The sequence below is a fragment of the Dreissena polymorpha genome, chromosome 15, assembly GCF_020536995.1.
Source record: "Dreissena polymorpha isolate Duluth1 chromosome 15, UMN_Dpol_1.0, whole genome shotgun sequence".
Lineage (NCBI taxonomy): Eukaryota > Metazoa > Mollusca > Bivalvia > Myida > Dreissenidae > Dreissena > Dreissena polymorpha.
In genome coordinates, this window is record NC_068369.1 from 26,461,160 (window position 1) to 26,479,622 (window position 18,463).

The following is an 18,463-nucleotide window of genomic DNA, read 5'->3' on the forward strand; positions in this document are numbered from 1 at the left end:
TGTTGACTTTTGACCCAAATGGTACGCGATAGATACTCTGATTTTGCGGACAAAGTTAGATCGTAAGGCAATAAAGATGTTATCGATAAGGGCGCGTGGCGAAATTTGCCTTTGAAAAAAAGGGCGCGTTGCGAAATTTGCCTTTGAAAAGGGCAGCGTGGCGATCCGGGAGGGCGGCGTGGCTTTTCGCCACGCTAAAATGGCCTGGGAAAAACACTAAAGTATGTTTACATCAGTGAACCTAACAACGAGCACAGCAAGTTATTTGTTGTAGAACTAAACTTGTACCGAAAGAAGGAATCCGGAGACTAATTAGGATTTACCAACTGAGTACATATGTTGTGTGAATAAAGGACATTTCTACTGTACAGCAAAACATTTTGTTATACAAAAGAACTGTTTTTAAAATTCCCAGTACTTCTTCTTCTGAAATTTTACTATAGTTTTGATTCTTCAATGTTTCATTTTTTTTTGGAAAAAAAAAATAACGCAAATTGATCGTATATTTTCGCTTCAAGAAGTTATTTAATATAATTAGGAACTTGCTGTCCATGAACTATATACAGAACGTTAACAATTATCAAAAGGTGGAACAATAGACCATATATAAGCCGCTCTCGGTGGAATCTTGCTCTAATTCATTTGCGTACAGTATTGCCCGCTATAAGCCTGTGCAGTCCGCAACTCTACTTTATGTGGAAAGTGTCGTCCCTGATAAGCTTGTGTGGGCTTCAATTCGTTAAGCCCCGTTTTCCCAGAGCGAGCCTTATATCATAATTCGGAATACAACTCATGTGTATACTTTCTATGTGTACGTTGCGAGATGAAGTGAATCAATTGATATTTCTTATGACAACTATCGCTAAAACTGTCTCGAACTAACGTCAAATTAAGTGGCTATTTACAAATATATTACTTTCGATAATCGAAACAGTATTTCTCAATAAAAAAACACCCGAGAGGTTGTCTTTGTAAAAGTTCGTTCAGTTCATTCAAACGATGCTTCGAAATACCACACTAAAGTTGGAGTGTTAATGCACAACTATTCACTATTGCAAAAATACGGAAATCGAAAATGCATTAACTGTTATGAATTAAGGTAACAATACAATTTGAAATAGAATTGATTGAGTGATTGATTTATTTCGGTATGGAATACACATACATGGACATTGGAAACAACATGTATACTACAGAATCGTAAACACATGAGAATAAACAAACCATGACATGCACACCAAACACCAAGGATAACACAAAAAAGAGCGACTCTTATTTCCATTGTGGTCCTTTGTGCTGGTGACATGACTTAGAGAGCTTTTACATAACAAAAAGAAGCTTTTAAAACATTAACTTTATAATAAAGTTCACGTTAGTACACATTGCTAAATGGAATGATATCACAAATAAATTGCCTAATTATATTATCAGAGTACAAATCAATATTTGGCATATTGTATTCACAGTAGGGAAAAGACTATAAAGGCATATAAAAAATATTTATGGATTTCAAAAAGCTAGAAAATACATGGAATTAAGACACAAACTTACACATTACGCAATGTCCTTAAAACCTGATAAAATAATTTAATATCAACTAAAGGAAAAGTTATGAAGAAGGTTAAATTTTTGTTTAAAGTTTTGGGACACATATTTGACCTTTTACCTTGAAGGATGACCTTGACCTTTCACCACTCAAAATGTGCAGCTCCATGAGATACACATGCATGCCAAATATCAAGTTGCTACGTTCAATATTGCAAAAGTTATGACGAAGGTTAAAGTTTTGGTTAAAGTATATTTAATGTGTGAATAAAGGAAATGTCTACTGTACAGCACATCATTATTTGTAATGGAAAAGAACTTTTTCTTAAATTTCCGACTGCTACTTCATCTGAAATCTAAATCTTGTTTTTGATTCATCAATGTTTTATCGTTTTTGAAAAAATGAACGCAATACGATCGTATATGATCGTATATAGTCTTTTCAAGAGGTTATTGTATATACTAGTAATTAGGAACTTTCTTACCACGAACTATGTAAAAACGAGTATAAATTGAGGAACACTATACCATACATAAGCCACTTTCTTGCAAATCTTGGCTTAATGCATTTGCGTAAAGTATAACCCCATATAAGCCTGTGCAGTCCGCAACTTTACTCTATGCGGCAAGTGTCGTCCCTGATAAGCGTGTGCGGACTTCAATACATTAAGCCCCGCAACTCTACTCTATGCGGAAAGTGTCGTCCCTGATACGCGTGTGCGGACTACAATACATTAAGCCCTGCAACTCTACTCTATGCGGAAAGTGTCGTCCCTGATAAGCCTGTGCGGACTTCAATACATTAAGCCCCGCAACTCTACTCTATGCGGAAAGTGTCGTCCCTGATAAGCGTGTGCGGACTTCAATACATTAAGCCCCCGCAACTCTACTCTATGCGGCAAGTGTGGTGCCTGATAAGCGTGTGCGGACTTCAATACATTAAGCCCCGCAACTCTTCTCTATGCGGCAAGTGTGGTCCCTGATAAGCGTGTGCGGACTTCAATACATTCAGCCCCGCAACTCTACTCTATGCGGCAAGTGTGGTCCCTGATAAGCGTGTGCGGACTTCAATACATTAAGCGCCGCAACTCTACTCTATGCGGCAAGTGTCGTCCCTGATAAGCGTGTGCGGACTTCAATACATTAAGCCTCGCAACTCTACTCTATGCGGCAAGTGTCGTCCCTGATAAGCGTGTGCTGATTTCAATACATTAAGCCCCGAAACTCTACTCTATGCGGCAAGTGTCGTCCCTGATAAGCGTGTGCGGACTGCAATACAATAAGCCCTGCAACTCTATTCTATGCGGCAAGTGTCGTCCCTGATAAGCGTGTGCGGACTTCAATACATTAAGCCTCGCAACTCTACTCTATGCGTAAAGTGTCGTCTCTGATACGCGTGTGCGGACTTCAATACATTAAGCCCCGCAACTCTACTCTATGCGGCAAGTGTCGTCCCTGATAAGCGTGTGCGGACTTCAATACATTAAGCCCTGCAACTCTATTCTATGCGGCAAGTGTCGTCCCTGATACGCGTGTGCGGACTACAATACATTCAGCCCCGCAACTCTACTCTATGCGGCAAGTGTCGTCCCTGATAAGCGTGTGCGGACTTCAATACATTAAGCCCCGCAACTCTACTCTATGCGGCAAGTGTCGTCCCTGATAAGCGTGTGCGGACTTCAATACATTCAGCCCCGCAACTCTACTCTATGCGGCAAGTGTCGTCCCTGATAAGCGTGTGCGGACTTCAATACATTAAGCCCCGCAACTCTACTCTATGCGGCAAGTGTCGTCCCTGATACGCGTGTGCGGACTTCAATACATTAAGCCCCGCAACTCTACTCTATGCGGAAAGTGCAGTCCCTGATAAGCGTGTGCGGACTTCAATACATTAAGCCCCGTTTTCCCAAAGCGAGACCCATATCATAATTGGGAATACGGCTCATGTGTATACATGTACTTTCTATAGGAGCTGAAGTGAATAAATGATTTATCTTTTCGCTATAACTATCTCAAACTGAAGCAGCTAACGCCAAAATTTAGTGCCTTGAAAAAAAAAAAAATTTATATCGATCGTTGAGACAATTCATCTCAATATACAAAAAAAATCCGAGAGGTTGTCGTTTGTAATGTTCCCCGAGTTCATTCAAACGATGTTTCGAGATACCACTCTAAAGTTGAAGTGTTAATTCACAACTATTCACTATTGCAGATATGCGGAAATCGAAAAAAATGCATTTATTGATGACAATTAAATTAACAACGAAATTTGAAATATAAAGTATATTTGCTTAGAGTCTCCCAGTCGCGCGTATTAGCAAACGGATAAACTTTTTTTGCATTTCAAATAACATTAAAAACATACATAGTTGTGTGAAAAAAGGTCGACTCATTAGTATGTATTGCATACGATTAACTCTTAACAAGAGAAACTAAGATTGTTAAATGCCAATTGCAAAAATGTTCGATGAACATTTGTGATCATCTTTTGTATGGTGTTAATTTATTTCTACCCGATATATGATCTTCTGCTTGTGTATTAAATATAAATATACATAAAATGCCAATATACATAAAAAGAGATTGAGAAACTTGCAAACGTTCGACCTTGATTGGCTTTCGCGTAATAATGATCTCAACTAATGGTCTCAATTTACCTCATTAAATGAAACAAATCATGCTGAAATAGCTTATGAATTATATAGGATACAAAGCATGATGATATTGATTCCATATGACTGTACAACTAATGATGCTTATCATGGTAGCTAAGCGTAAGTTGTGTAACCAAATGGGAATATTTAAACAAGCACGGATGATCAATAAAATTGACTTGAGATAAAAACCTTGAAGCTTAAGAACGAGATAACGTCCATGAAAAAAAAGTACGTGTGGGCAACACATAATATCAAACTGCTAAATGAAGACATATTGCATCGATAAAGTTTGTGTACGATAGTTTCAGCACATTTTTCATCCAAACGAATTTTTAACATACTTATATTCGATGAAAATGAAGACAACTATAGTAATGATTGTTGGGTGCGCCGCGTGTTTTGTGTATGGTGTGGGTGTGAACTCTTATGTAAAACCTTCAACTTTAGTCATATTATAAAATGAACAGTTTGGATGTAGGAACAAAAACGACGTGAAAAGAAGCTGTAACCAGCTCAGTGATCTATCTTGTTTACTTTGAAGTATATCTGGTAGAGCGTTAAACGATGGTAAAAACGATTTGATCCCAATGATGCATATTAAGTGGCGTATGCGTAACCAATTAGTGGTATATTGTTATCAGACGACAATGTTACGTGTCAATAGTACCGAATGGAAAATATGTTTAAGGTGTTAATTTATATCGAGAGCACCGAGATGTCCCCCCTCCGAAATCTTATGTTGTAACTTCACGATAGATGTTGAAAGGGAACCTTTCTTTTCAGAGACAACCCCGTGTCTTTTAAAGCCCGGTACGTTTCACATCAGTTCTCATGTGAAGCACTCGTGCTTCTTGCTTAAGGCTGCGTAAATGATACACCTAGGATTGGGCTTAAAAAGACACGAATAAGATACATATGTGATGGAGAATTTGCATAAATTTTCTATTTACCTGATGTATATCACTCGCGCGTATTGGATAGTGGATATTAATGGCATGAAGTTAATTCTTAGCAGGCGGGACTACGATTATTGTGATTATTTAATGCAATTTGCCAATAAGTTACATTTTATCATCATGCATGATTGCTGATAACAAACAATTGCAAAATTGTTTGTTTTCACGTTAGTTTTAGCATATATATTTAACCAAAGGGAATTTTAACAGGATTAAATACGATGAAAATGAAGAAAACTATAGTAATGATTGTTGTGTGGGCCGTGTGTTTTGTGTATGGTGAGGAGGGCAATGAAGGGCTCATAGATACAGAGGAGTTGTATATCCGTCAGAAACTGGAATTTGTGAATGCCCTGGGATACGAGTCGTACAGCGTCGTAGATGTGGGAGAGGATGAGGAGCAAGGTGAACCGGACACAGGTCCCAGGTAACATTCATACTGGTCTGAACATCATCGGATACTGTTGCTGTGTATATATTACTTATATTTTAAGACAAAAGCATTTCATACTGTTGCTGTTTCTATATAAGTATAACGTACATCAAAAACAGCTCGTTTTATTACACGAAAATAGTTTTAAAAACTTATTGGATCATTGTTTAGTCCTAAACGTGAATTGAACGTTACTACATCGGCACATGCACTTTATTCTCTCTTTTTTATAAATCATCTTTATTACAGAGATAATCTACATAAGCCAGTGTGAACACTTCATGGATGTCTACATGTAACGAGAATGCGGCATAGTAAGTGTCAATGTTTACGGAGACTGTTTCAATGTTATCGTTTAGGGCTGTTATATTTAGGATTTAGCTAGTTTATTGTTATGTCAAACGATTGTTATAATCAAATTAGCCGTATCTCAAATAAAAACGCATTTCGAACTGTGTTGGGTAACAATATACTAAGTCCCTATGTAATTTAATGTTAAACATTCAACTTAAGTAAAAAAAAATAATGTCAACATTTGCTCGTTGGGACCCCCATAACCAAATATGTTCTTAAATAATATTCTTATTTGAATACATTAAAGAAACAAAAAAGTAATGCTTTGCGATATGTAAGAAATAACTTTATACGTATCAAAGCTCACTGTTTTTTTCAACGTTATATATCCGGCTATTTTTTAATAAGCCTTTTCACGTTTTGGTAAATTGACAAAATAAAAAAGTTGTTTCAGATTTGTAAATTTTCGTTTTATTTATTATAAAATTTGTGAGGAAACAGTACTACTGAACGGCTAGATTGCACTTTACCGGTACGCAGTTGTTTACCGCTATCGACAAAGCGGGGGTTTGCGATACTAAGGAAATATATAGGATAAAAAAGATTATAAGGTGTTGCGTTAGTTGTTATGTGTAAGGTGTTAAGGGTTAGGGTTAGGGTTAGGGTACGATGTTTGATGTTAAGTGTTGCGTACCGGTAAAGTTCAATCGTCCCTACTGAACTTTTACCATGCTGTAAAATATCCATTATATGCATCTTTTGACGATTTAAAATCCTGAAAATTATAAAGCATTGCAACGCGAAACGATTGAATAATTTGGAGTTTTTTGTTGTTTTCGTTATATTTTGTGATACTGCGAGGATTGGTTCAATAAAGTATAAAATACATATCTCATTGTATGAGCATGGATGGCCGAGTGGTTTAAGCGGTAGACTTTTTACTCCAGGACTCCAGGGGTCAGTGGATCGAGCCCAGTTTTGGTTGTTTTTAAAAAAAAATTGTATTCTTGTTTTTTTTACTGCAGCATTTAAGATCTAATGGACACTTGTCACGTGATCTAAACGGTTTGCTTGGAAACATCCCTGGTCGTTATAAAGCGTAAAAAGGATTGGGAAAAAATGGTTTAACAGTAAACACAGTGGTAGGTACACGCGCTCTCACCAAGGGACCCGGGTTCAATGACTGTTCCCGAAAGCATGTAAGGTTGGCTGGTGGCAACCATACTGGACTGATGGGGTTTCCTGCGGGTACCTCGGCTTCTTCCTACAGCACAAGGACCAAACCAAAATTGAAAAAAACAAACAGCTGGAAATTGCAGCTATGATTCAAAATTCGTCCCAAATTTAGTAAGTCAAATACGTTAATTAGGTTGGAGTGTTGGGACAAACGTTGGGGTCTCACATAATGCAACCCCAGGTAAGAAAGGTTCCATGAAACTCCGAAATATACATATACACAAAAAAAATGTAATTGCGTCTGCGTAACGAGTGACTGATATATTATTATCATAGACATTGTTTAGTGTCCCTAATAATAAGTAAAGGAAAAGATATTTGGAATATGTAGAACTCGCCTCAAGACTTATTGTTTGGTTCACGGTGAAAGATTCGAGATCCAGTAGACATTCCGTTCCAGAGACGACCCTGTGTCTTGTAAAGCCGTTGTGAATCACCTTGTACACTGTACCTCAGTTTAACGTCTCATTCGAAATGCGAGCAAGTAGCTTCGGGAGATCGGAAGCTCGAACCTGTGAATCCCTGAATAATGGCGACACAAATCCGCTCTTAAAGAAGGTAACCACGTCACTCCTACGTTCAGCGTAACGCCTATCAATGTGACTTGAATCGAATGATCGGCGTGATGCGTTTGACGTTTAAGTCAACTTTGAGTATAATGATTCAAAACAGCACTGTCCTCATTTGCATCACAGGAACGTGTTTTCAAGCTTGCATCCAAGCAACCGTTCCAGTCTAGAAAATGGACATTGTATTAACAATTGAAAATGGTAATTAATTGATGCACTTTACATGTATCTGTTTCTACTTGACACATACATAAAGAAATATTAACGTGTAAATATACTTCATTTACATGTTTAAGTAGCTTGTATATTGCGCATGTATACAAGCCTATAAATCATCTACAACGAGAGTGTTGTTTTTCATGTAAAAAATGGACATATTTCCCATTAATTTGTCTACGTTTCCTTCGACCCTGAATTATGACCTTGACCTTTTATCTAGGAGGCTGATTTTCGTGCTGACTTTCCGCTGTTAAGGTACGTTTCTTGTAAAGACGGTCTCTTCTAAAAGATATTCCAGTCTAGGCGGAAAGTGTCGTCCCAGATTGACTGCACATTATTAAGATATTTAAGATTACACTTTACGAACATGCATTAAGCGGTATTTTACAGAGCGAGGCCCCAATTTATATTTACATCTTATACGAACACAATATATTTCTTTGCATGAATCGTTTAATGCTGGGGCGTTTTAACATTGTTGATGAAATATTATAAGCAAGTGAACTTGCACAAATATACGAATTTACAGTGTTCTCTGTCACCCGTCTTTTTGAAACATTCTGTCACATTTCAATTCAATGTTCGAATTCGCATAAATGAAAAGATCAAATTAACATCCACGATCACTGTATTTGTGACATAATTCAGCAACATTCTGGTAATATTGTTATTTACTACAAAATCATGTCGTAGCTTAAAAAAGAGGGTCTTACGTTTTAAGCTATTTGTTAATATAATCAGGGACGACACTGTACAAGTACACAGGATTTTCTTTAAGGAAAGACATCTAAACACTAAAAATTAAATGAAAGCGGAAAGTGTTTTCCTGATTAGAAGTTGCGGACTGCACGGGCTAATCTGGGATGCCACCTCGGGTAAATGAATGAAGTCCATGTACCCCAGAACAATGTTCAATTGAAATTCATGAATAGAGTAAACGATATTAAGACCCATAAACTACCATTAAGAACGCTATTGGTATTCAGATGAGTCCAATAATTAGAGGTAAATTGAAATTTGCATTAATGCTGCTTTAATTGTTTTCAATTCAATAGTCCTATGTTTGAAAACTCTAAAGAAAACCGTTGCAGATTTTAGTTATTGACCAGTTATTCAATATTGATATGGTAATGCTAAATGTGTTCGTTTTTTTATTTGTCTGCGTTTACCCGAGTTTTTGCAGATCAAATGTAATATTTCCATCTTAAATTATGGGACAATTAAAACGTTCATAATTATGTCTGATGAACAGATGGAGTGAATTGCACTCAGGTTTGATGTATGTGTCGCGATATGTCAGACCTCTGTAAGGGCATCGAAACATAGTTTTGTCTTAGCATACACAGGCCTCTGGATTTTGAGTAAGATATGGCTGAATATGTATGGGAGGATTTCCGTTTAAAAACAGTTTGGACAATTTAAGACGGAGTGGGTAACGAAAGCCGCGTCGTCTTTATCGTCTTTATGTGCCTCAGCTAGTTCTGTTTACTGAAAGCGTTTTATTTATGTTTCCGTTTAAAAATAATTTCGACAATTTAAGATGGAGTAACGAAATACGGGTCCGCCATCATCTTAATCAGCCTCAGCTAGTTCTGTTAACTGAACGCGTAGGTCGGAGCTTTTCTATGTCATAAACATATTCTTTGATTGAGGTTCGTTTTGAGAAAATGGGGGTTAACTGCGAGTCATTTATGCCATCGATGATTTCCCTGAAAACACCTGTGAACAAAATGGTAGGACCAATGAAAACAGACCAATAATAACCTGTCAATAATACCCGCAAGGGGAGTTAGACAGTATAGATAGATAGATAGACCAAGCTATACATGTTTTTCACTGTTGTCATTAGTAAAGCTAACTGAAAGTCTGTTTTTCTTTTAATAAAACACCATCGACCTATTGAGGACCCTGATCAGTGTTTTTATTGTAAAGTGCAGGTACATTGTACCAGGTTGCCTTAGTAAAATGCGTATGTTACTTGTATTATAACGTAAATGACGTTTCGGTCCAAAGTTCCATATCGAGAGTTATGCAAGTCTTTAATTAGCCATTCATATTCACGGTTTATTGACTTGGCATTTTTACCACACCTCCATGACTGACATTATTCTTGGTAAATTATTAATAATATCAACGCTTTTGTTTCGCGCATTTAACAACCAGCTAATTATGCACATTATCTAGGGAACAAACAATAAAGTTCTCGGCATATAATAACGAAATGCCACCAGAAAACATTTACCAAAACAAAATTGCAGTTACCGAACAACAACATTCCGTTGACCGTCAAACCGTTTATTCGCTTTGTTTTAGACTCGTTACAGCATGTAAAGGATTGCATCGTTATTTACGTAATGCGGTTACAAAAGTAATATATCAGTGAGTTTATGATACTCAACCCGTGCTGAAATTGTTTATGAAATATATATGACGCTTGATAAAATTGAAATATCAAACGGGACTTGAAATTTTCTTTTAGATTTTACGACAACATGATGCATATTAAGGTAACTGAACAATTTTTAAGCAACCAAATCGGACTATTCAAACGAGCATGGATGATCAATAAAATGGACTTGAGATAAAAACCTTGAAGCCTAACAACGAGATAACGTCCATGAAAATAAAGGTACATGTGAGCAACACATCATATGAAGTCGCTAAGAGGACATATTACATTGTTAACTTTTGTGTTCACCATAGTTTTATCATGTATTTTAACCACAATAAATTTTTACAGGATTAAATACGATGAAAATGAAGACAACTATAGTAATGATTGTTGTGTATGCCGCATATTTTGTGTATGGTGAGGAGGAACATGAAAAGCTCATAGATCCAGGGGAGTTGTATTTCCGTCAGAAACTGGAATTTGTGAATGCCCTGGGATACGAGTCGTACAGCGTCGAAGATGTGGCAAAGGAGGAGGAGCTAGCTATATCGGACACAGGTCCCAGATTTTTATCCTACGTGTCTTGACATCATCGGATACTTGTGCTGCGTATATATTACTTATACATAGAAGACAAAAGCAGTTCATACTGTTGCTGTTTCTATATAAGTTTAACTTACAGCAAAAAAGCTCGTCTTACAATGCGAAAGTGTGTTTTAATAATTCTTTGGACAAATTATTTAGAAATAATCTTGCATTGGTCGTTACTATATGCGTATATTAATTGTATTGTTTCCTTTTATATTTGTTAACTGTATTACAGAGATTATCTACATTAGGCAGTTGGAACAACACATTGGTGCCGACGTGTAGCGGGACTTTGCCATATCAAGTGTCTACATTTACCGTGCAATATTTCTGTGCTGCTGTATATACGATTTCATTCTTTTATTTATATGTCAAATCTAAGAAAACAAAATTGCACATGATTGTTACAATCGTTTTTATTATAAAATGATTTATGAAGTTTATTAATAAATATTAAACTTTACGGTATTGTGTATTTTTATGGTTAAACCATGTTCTATATACTTAGTTAATTTAAAATGAAAATCACGATTTTTCGATGGGATTATAACGGTAGTTATTATAATAAATATGATAAACATTGATTAGTTGCTTATTTTATTATTTCGTGAAGGTCGTTGTTCTTTAGGCAAAATAAGTTCAGATAATCTATACAGTTTCACTTCTAAAATGTGACTTATGCTCGGTTCACTTCTCCCTTTCCACGTGCACTCTATGCTCAACGTCGATCTCGTGCATCCAATTATAGAACCTGTTATTCGTTGCTTTACTTTCTAAGAATTTACATCATTTATATATTAACAATATATACTTTAAATAATAAATATATATTTCAGGTTATGATTTTTTAGTATTTTTATAATGTTTCGTCATTTTAAAAGTTGTTTGTATTTGTCGTAGGGTGTAAATATAATTGTATTAGATCGATAGTACAGAAGTAGTAAAAGAAATTAAGGTTATTTAGTGTAGGGTATATGTGGGTTTTTAGTTGAATCTAACATAGTTGAATGTAACCTATCTTCCCGCTTTTTCTGCACGAGCACCGCAGAACTCACACAGCATTGAACAAGGCTGATCGTTGTTTATTGCACATTGAATACTATCCATATTTGTAGGCTTTAATTTATAACCTACAGGGATTTATTCCTATCCAAATCTATCAGACAAAAGATCCACGACTTGTTGTCTATTTATCCGAGAGCGCATAGGCGTAGCTAGGTCGGACGACATATTGCATGTTAATTAATGATGATCTTCGGGTAATACAATACATATATTAGTGTATTGTTAATATTATTGCTATCACATTCGATGCTTTACTTTAAAACAGTTTACATCTTTGGCATATTAATGATAGATTCTCTCATTAAAAATGTATATTCCAACATAATAGATATACAAGAATATATTATCTGGAATAATAAATTAATTAAAATTAATAACAAGAGTATCTTCTATGAAGATTGGTATAACATAGGAGCTAAATTCATTCAACAATTATATGATTATCGGAATGGAAAGTTTTTTACTTTCAACGATATAACATATCAAACAATGACTACCTCAAATATTTTCCACTTATTTCCACAATCCCTAATAAATACAAAGAACAACTAAAAAATGAAGCACCACATATTCCATATAATAATAACATTTTACAAGATCTGATACAGAAACAAAAACATGTAAACAAACTTCTGTATAATGTACAAATTGAAACCAAGAAAGCAAATGAAATAATTGAATCAAAGTGGAACGAAACCTTTAAATGTAATATATTACTCAATTGGAACACGATATACCTTATTCCAATAAAATCGACTATCGATATGTCCATGAGATGTTTCCAATACAAATTTATTATGAGGATTATACCGACAAACAAATACCTATTCAAATGCAAAATTAAACCAAGTAGTCTTTGTGATTTTTGTCACTCACACATCGAAACCATAGATCATTTATTTTAAGAATGTTTTCATATACAAATACTCTGGAGAAATCTAAACAACTTAATTCAGCTAAATAATATTGGAACACAAATTACGAAAAATAATGCTTTTTTAGGAATCACAGAAAATAAAACTAGCACAGATGTACTCAATAACATTATAATACTCCTTAAGGTCTATATATTCCAAATGAAAAATATTAACATGCTATCAATCTTCGAAAGATTTATCACGTTTTTAAACACAAAAATAAAATTGGAAGAAGAAATTGCATTCATGCGAGATAAATATGAAGCTCATTGTCAAAAATGGAATCTTTTTAACATTCATTTGTATTTTTTTTTGATAGTTGGTAAAATATAAATATAAAAACCGAGTTAGATGGTAGCACAAAAAAGTACAATGATCCAGCAAGTGTGTATAAAACAAAAAGAAATGGCAGTTTTTAAAATTACAAAACTATTTTTCATAAACTAATTTGCATGTGCATGCAAGTGCGTGTGTGTGTGTCTATGCGTGTACGCGTGTGTGTGCGTGCGTGTGTGTGTGCGTGTGTGTGTTTGTGGGTGTGTGTGTTTGTGGGTGTGTGTGTTGTTGAGTTTGTGTGAGTGAGCATGTATGTGATGTATTATATAAAAACGTCCAATGTTAAATGATAAAAATGCTTTATGTTATGTAAATGTATATTTAATGGACAAAAATAAATGAGAAAAAAATGTATATTCCAGCCAAAACGAGCTTTTCTCCAAAAAATTAACAGCGATCTACATTGTTGACTTGGAAACATCCCTGGCAGTTAAGGGAGCAAAGATTTTGAAAAAAAAATCACCAAATGGTTAATGTTGCGACTGCGTAACGGATGACTGTTGTGATGTCGCCGCACAGTAATCATGTTTGTAAGTTCATGTGGGATAGTTCCAGATTTAGGAGATTTTCCGTTCCAAGGACAATCATGTGTCTTTAATAGCTCGATGTGAAGCACATTGCATGTATCACCTCGGATCAATGAATCGTGTAAAAGATGAGTTAGAATGTTAGAGTTGAGGGGGCTCCAACCTGTCACATTCAGTTCTGGTGCTAGGTTGTTACAACTACGCCACAAATCCACTCTGCAGGAAGCTGACTGACGTCGCGACTACGTACAGCGTAACGCCTTTAAAGTCGACTGAAATCGTCTACTTACAGCGTAACGCCTTTGAAGTCGACTGGAATCGACTACGTACAGCGTAACGCCTTTGAAGTCGACTGGAATCGACCACTTACAGCGCAACGCCTATCAATGTGACTGGAATCGACTGATCGGCGTGATCCGTTCGAGGCTTCAAGTCAACTTTGACTGTAATCATTCATGACAGCACCATCGTCATTTTGCATCACAGAAACGTTTTTTTCGATCTTTTATTAAAACAATCGTTGGAGTGTACATAATTGACGTTTATATATTTATATATGTAGTTAATGCCGGTAATGTGTTGATTTTTATATTAGAAAATACCGGTATAAACTTTTTATATAGTGTCCATTATCCAGACTGAGTCTGTTTTCTAATGTATCTATCGATCATAAACAGGTAGAAGTAGTGTGCAATTAATATTTGTTTTACTGATTGCACAGTGTGTATGTACCTGTTTATGATATATAGATACAATAGGAAACAAAATCATGTGTGTGTAAAAATGCTGATTTACTTCATTTTCAAGTGCACTATATCTTTCTTTTTCATAATATCCCATTAAACCATAAACAACGAGAGTGCCATTGGAACCACATCCTCCCGTCAATAACATTGTTCTCCAGGTAAAAAAATGTAAAAAAAGTAAATTGTTTTGTCATTTTATTTTTCCTTTGTTCCTGAATTATGATCTTGACCTTTGTTCTGATTTTCCAGCGCAACACTCTGTTCCATAATGCAGATCACGTGTAGTCAGAAGTTTGATATACCTATATTTGACCTTTGACCATGAATTGTGACCCTGAACCTGGACCTAAGGACAATGTTCTTGCGCAGTACACTCGTCATCGTGATCACTTGCCAAGTTATTTGATATTGATAAAATGATACCCAAACTAGATTTTTGAGAGGAGACTTAATTTAAACGAGAAACACCACAAAAGCAGATAGTATCGTACATATTACACAGGCTGAGTCGGGATACCAGTTTGCGCACATGCATTAAGCCAAGTATTTCTCCGAACGAGGCTCAAATAATGGAAAAACCAACTGACTACCAATTAGAACGCTATTGGCATTCGGATTAATTCAATTATCTATGACCAACTGAAACTTGCATTAAATAAAGCTCAGTTTTCCACGAACTAGGTTTATTTGAAATTTATAAATTGAAACATTTATAGTATAGCCTATAAACTACCTTAAACAACGCTTTTGAATTAAGATGGGTTTAATAATCAATTCTTAACTTAAACTTTTGTATTGTCTCTTAATTTTGTTTTTCATTTAAATAGTTTTTATATAAACGTTCTTAGTGACATCAATTAAGGTTTTATTTACCATTCAAAACACGTAGAAACGCCTTTTTGTTCGCAATATCCATATTTCATTGCTAAATGTGTGATCGTATTGTTAATTGTGTGAATTTAACCGGAATCGTGCCATGAACTTACTTCCAAAATAATTGAGTCTCGTTTTTGGAAAAAGTTGCTTATTGCATATGTGTCCACTGCCACATTGTTACGGGGATATTATTTTACTGTCATACTTTACAACCATGGGTCTGTTTTCATAAACATCTTAATCGAACGTGTGTTTGTTTTTTAATCAAGATCAAAAGATGTCGTTTGTTTCTCAAAAAGTAGGGAAATTGTTTGGTGATTGGAATCGTCTGTTTATGTTTATACGGATAAAAATCAATACAGAATGCGAGCATATACGATTTTAATGTCATAATTTGAATACATGTATATCAATCTTATACTAACATATCACAAAGACCAAGGAATGTAAAAAAATGTAGTGAACAATATTTATAAATCAAAGTATGTTTAAATCAGTAAAATAGACAACCAACAAACTTGTATCGAACGAAGGAATCCGGAGACTAATTAGGATTTGCCAACTGAGTACATTTAATGTGTGAATAAAGGCATTTTCTACTGTACAGCACAACATTATTAGTAATGGAATAGAACCTTTCTTTTAATTTCCCAGTACTACGTCATCTGAAATTTGAATCTAGTTTTTGATTCATCAATGTTTTATATATTTTTTGAAATAAAAAAGAACGCAATATGATCGTTTATTGTCGCTGCAAGCGGTTATTTAATATAATAAGAAACATGCTCTCCATGAACTATATAAAACGTTAACAAATATCAAAACGAGATTAAATCGATGAAAAATATACTATATATAAGCCGCTCTATGGGAAATATTGGCTTAATGTGTAAAGTTTTACCCCATATAAGTCTGTGCAGTCCGCCACTCTACTCTATACGGAAAGTGCAGTCCCTGATACGTGTGTGCGGACTTTAATACATTCAGCCCCGTTTTCCCAAAGCGAGCCTCATATCATAATTCGGAATGCTGCTCATGTGCATACTTTCTATGTGAACTTTGTGAGCTGTAGTGAATCATTTGATTTCTCTTATGACAATCTATCGCTAAAACTGTCTCGAACTCAAGCAGTTAACGTCAACATTTAGCGGCTTTAATTTTTTTTCGATCATTGATACGCGTTGTCGTGGTAAAAGTTCACTGAGTTCGTTCAAACGATGCATCGAAATACTACACAAAAGTCGGAGTGTTAATGCACAACTATTTACTATTGCACAAATACGGAAATCGAAAATGCATTCACTTTTGAGAATTAATGTAACAATAAAATTTGAAATAGAAAGTATATTTAGTTAAAAGCTCTCAGTCGCGCGTATTGGCAAACGGATTAACCTAATTTAATTGCAATTCAAATGACATTCAAAGCATATATGGATGTATGAAAAAGGTCGGTTCGAAAAAGAAATTGAGAAACTTTCAACCTTGATTGGCTTAAGTGAAAAATGGTCTCAACTAATAGTCTCAAGTTATGAACGGGGATATCCGCCAGTCCATTCATGTTGCCAAATGACAATTACATATTGCTAAATCTTCTTCTTCTTCTTGGCGTTCGCTCTACACGATCACACCAGTTTCTTCAATAAATGATGTGGTCCGTCTCAGGTCATCCACGTCTCCATAAAGTTTCTGATGGAGGGTTGTGTCCTGGGGCCACTTTGTAGCTCGCTCCTGGTCGTGACGTTTACATCTTTGGAGGATGTGTTCAGCTGTTTGGTCTTCTGTGCCACACGGACAGGTCGGTGACGGGGCCAGTCTGTATTTTTTATGCATGTGTGCATTGAGTCGGTTGTGCCCTGATCGGAGTCTGACCATTATCACTTGCTCTGCCCTGCTTAGGAGATGATATGCATCTGCCTCTTGTCTTGGCCGGGTAAGTGATTTAATGATGGTAACTTTCTCCTTGTAGCTTACTTGCACAGGTGGCTGATCTAACTGAGCACCTTGTTTTGCCAGTTGGTCAGCATCTTCATTTCCGGCCACTCCACAGTGTGCTGGGATCCACTGGAGGGTCACGTTTAGGTTGGTGCTGATTCTTTGTAAGGCATTTGCAAGCTGAGGAACCTTGTTGTTGGTCAGGGCTTCTAATACAGACATGGCATCTGTAAAGAAGACTATCGAGTTGACATCTTCGGTCGAGTCTTCAATCATTGACACTGCCTTCATGAGGGCTAAAGTCTCTGCTCTGTAGTTGCTACAGTGTGTTCCGGTTGCTGCATGATGTGTTTCTCGTTTTCCGGATGGGTACAGAATGACGATGCCAGCACCTCCATTTATGACTGCTCTAGTGGCAGAACCGTCTGTGTAGACATGAGTCCATGCCTCTCTTGGGTATTCGTCATCGATCATGGCAAGTGTGAGGCTCTTTCTGATATGCTCATCCTCTTGTTTACCTGGCTGTAGGTGAGGAACACTGGATCTTACTGCAACATTTGACAGGTCATTTTGTAATGGATCTATGATGTCTTCTTGACCAAGCGGAGTGGTGGGGATGGTCAGATCCGTTGCATAGGCCTTGTCCAGCTTCTTAGCTTCGTGTACAAAGCTGCTACGCTTGATCCGATTTTTGGTGTACCCTTTAACTCTGGCTGACATAGGGTGATCCGTTAGACATTTATACTTCTCTGTCTGAAGCAGGATTGTGACATCTCTTCTTTCTTGAAGTGGTTGTATTCCTGTTATCTTTTCCATGAAGGCAATTGGTGTGGACTTGGTTGCTCCTGTCATGATGCGCAGAGCTTGGTTCTGGATTTTATCCAGAGCCTGGCGATTGGATTTGGCTGTGGAAGACCATGTGGGGGAACTATACTCTAGTTGGGGTCTCACTGTGCCTTGATAGACTGTCTTGAGTATGTGCTCATTTGCCCCCCATGTAGTTCACGCAAGCTTTCGCATCATTGCAAGTTTTCTTCGGGCCTTTCCTTCTGCTTTCATGAGGTGTGGCTTCCACGTTTGCCTCTTGTCAAAGGTGACTCCCAGGTACGTGGTCTCGTCTGCTTTAGTCATAGGAGTGTCTCCCATTCTCACCGTCCCTGCTTTCTGTTTTGATG

At 36.4% G+C, this 18,463-nt stretch overlaps 1 protein-coding gene across 1 annotated transcript; it reads right to left on the reverse strand.

The window, feature by feature from the left end:
- Window positions 1-16,970: 16,970 nt before the first annotated feature.
- On the reverse strand, window positions 16,971-18,140 carry LOC127859630 (ribonuclease H1-like). The gene has a single exon (XM_052397135.1). It carries the CDS (start codon window positions 18,138-18,140, stop codon window positions 16,971-16,973), a length of 1,170 nt encoding a protein of 389 aa, XP_052253095.1.
- Window positions 18,141-18,463: the final 323 nt, after the last annotated feature.

Coding starts and splice junctions, on each gene's coding strand:
- LOC127859630 (XM_052397135.1), bottom strand. CDS start 18,140: ATGACAGGAGCAACCAAGTCCACACCAATTGCCTTCATGGAAAAGATA.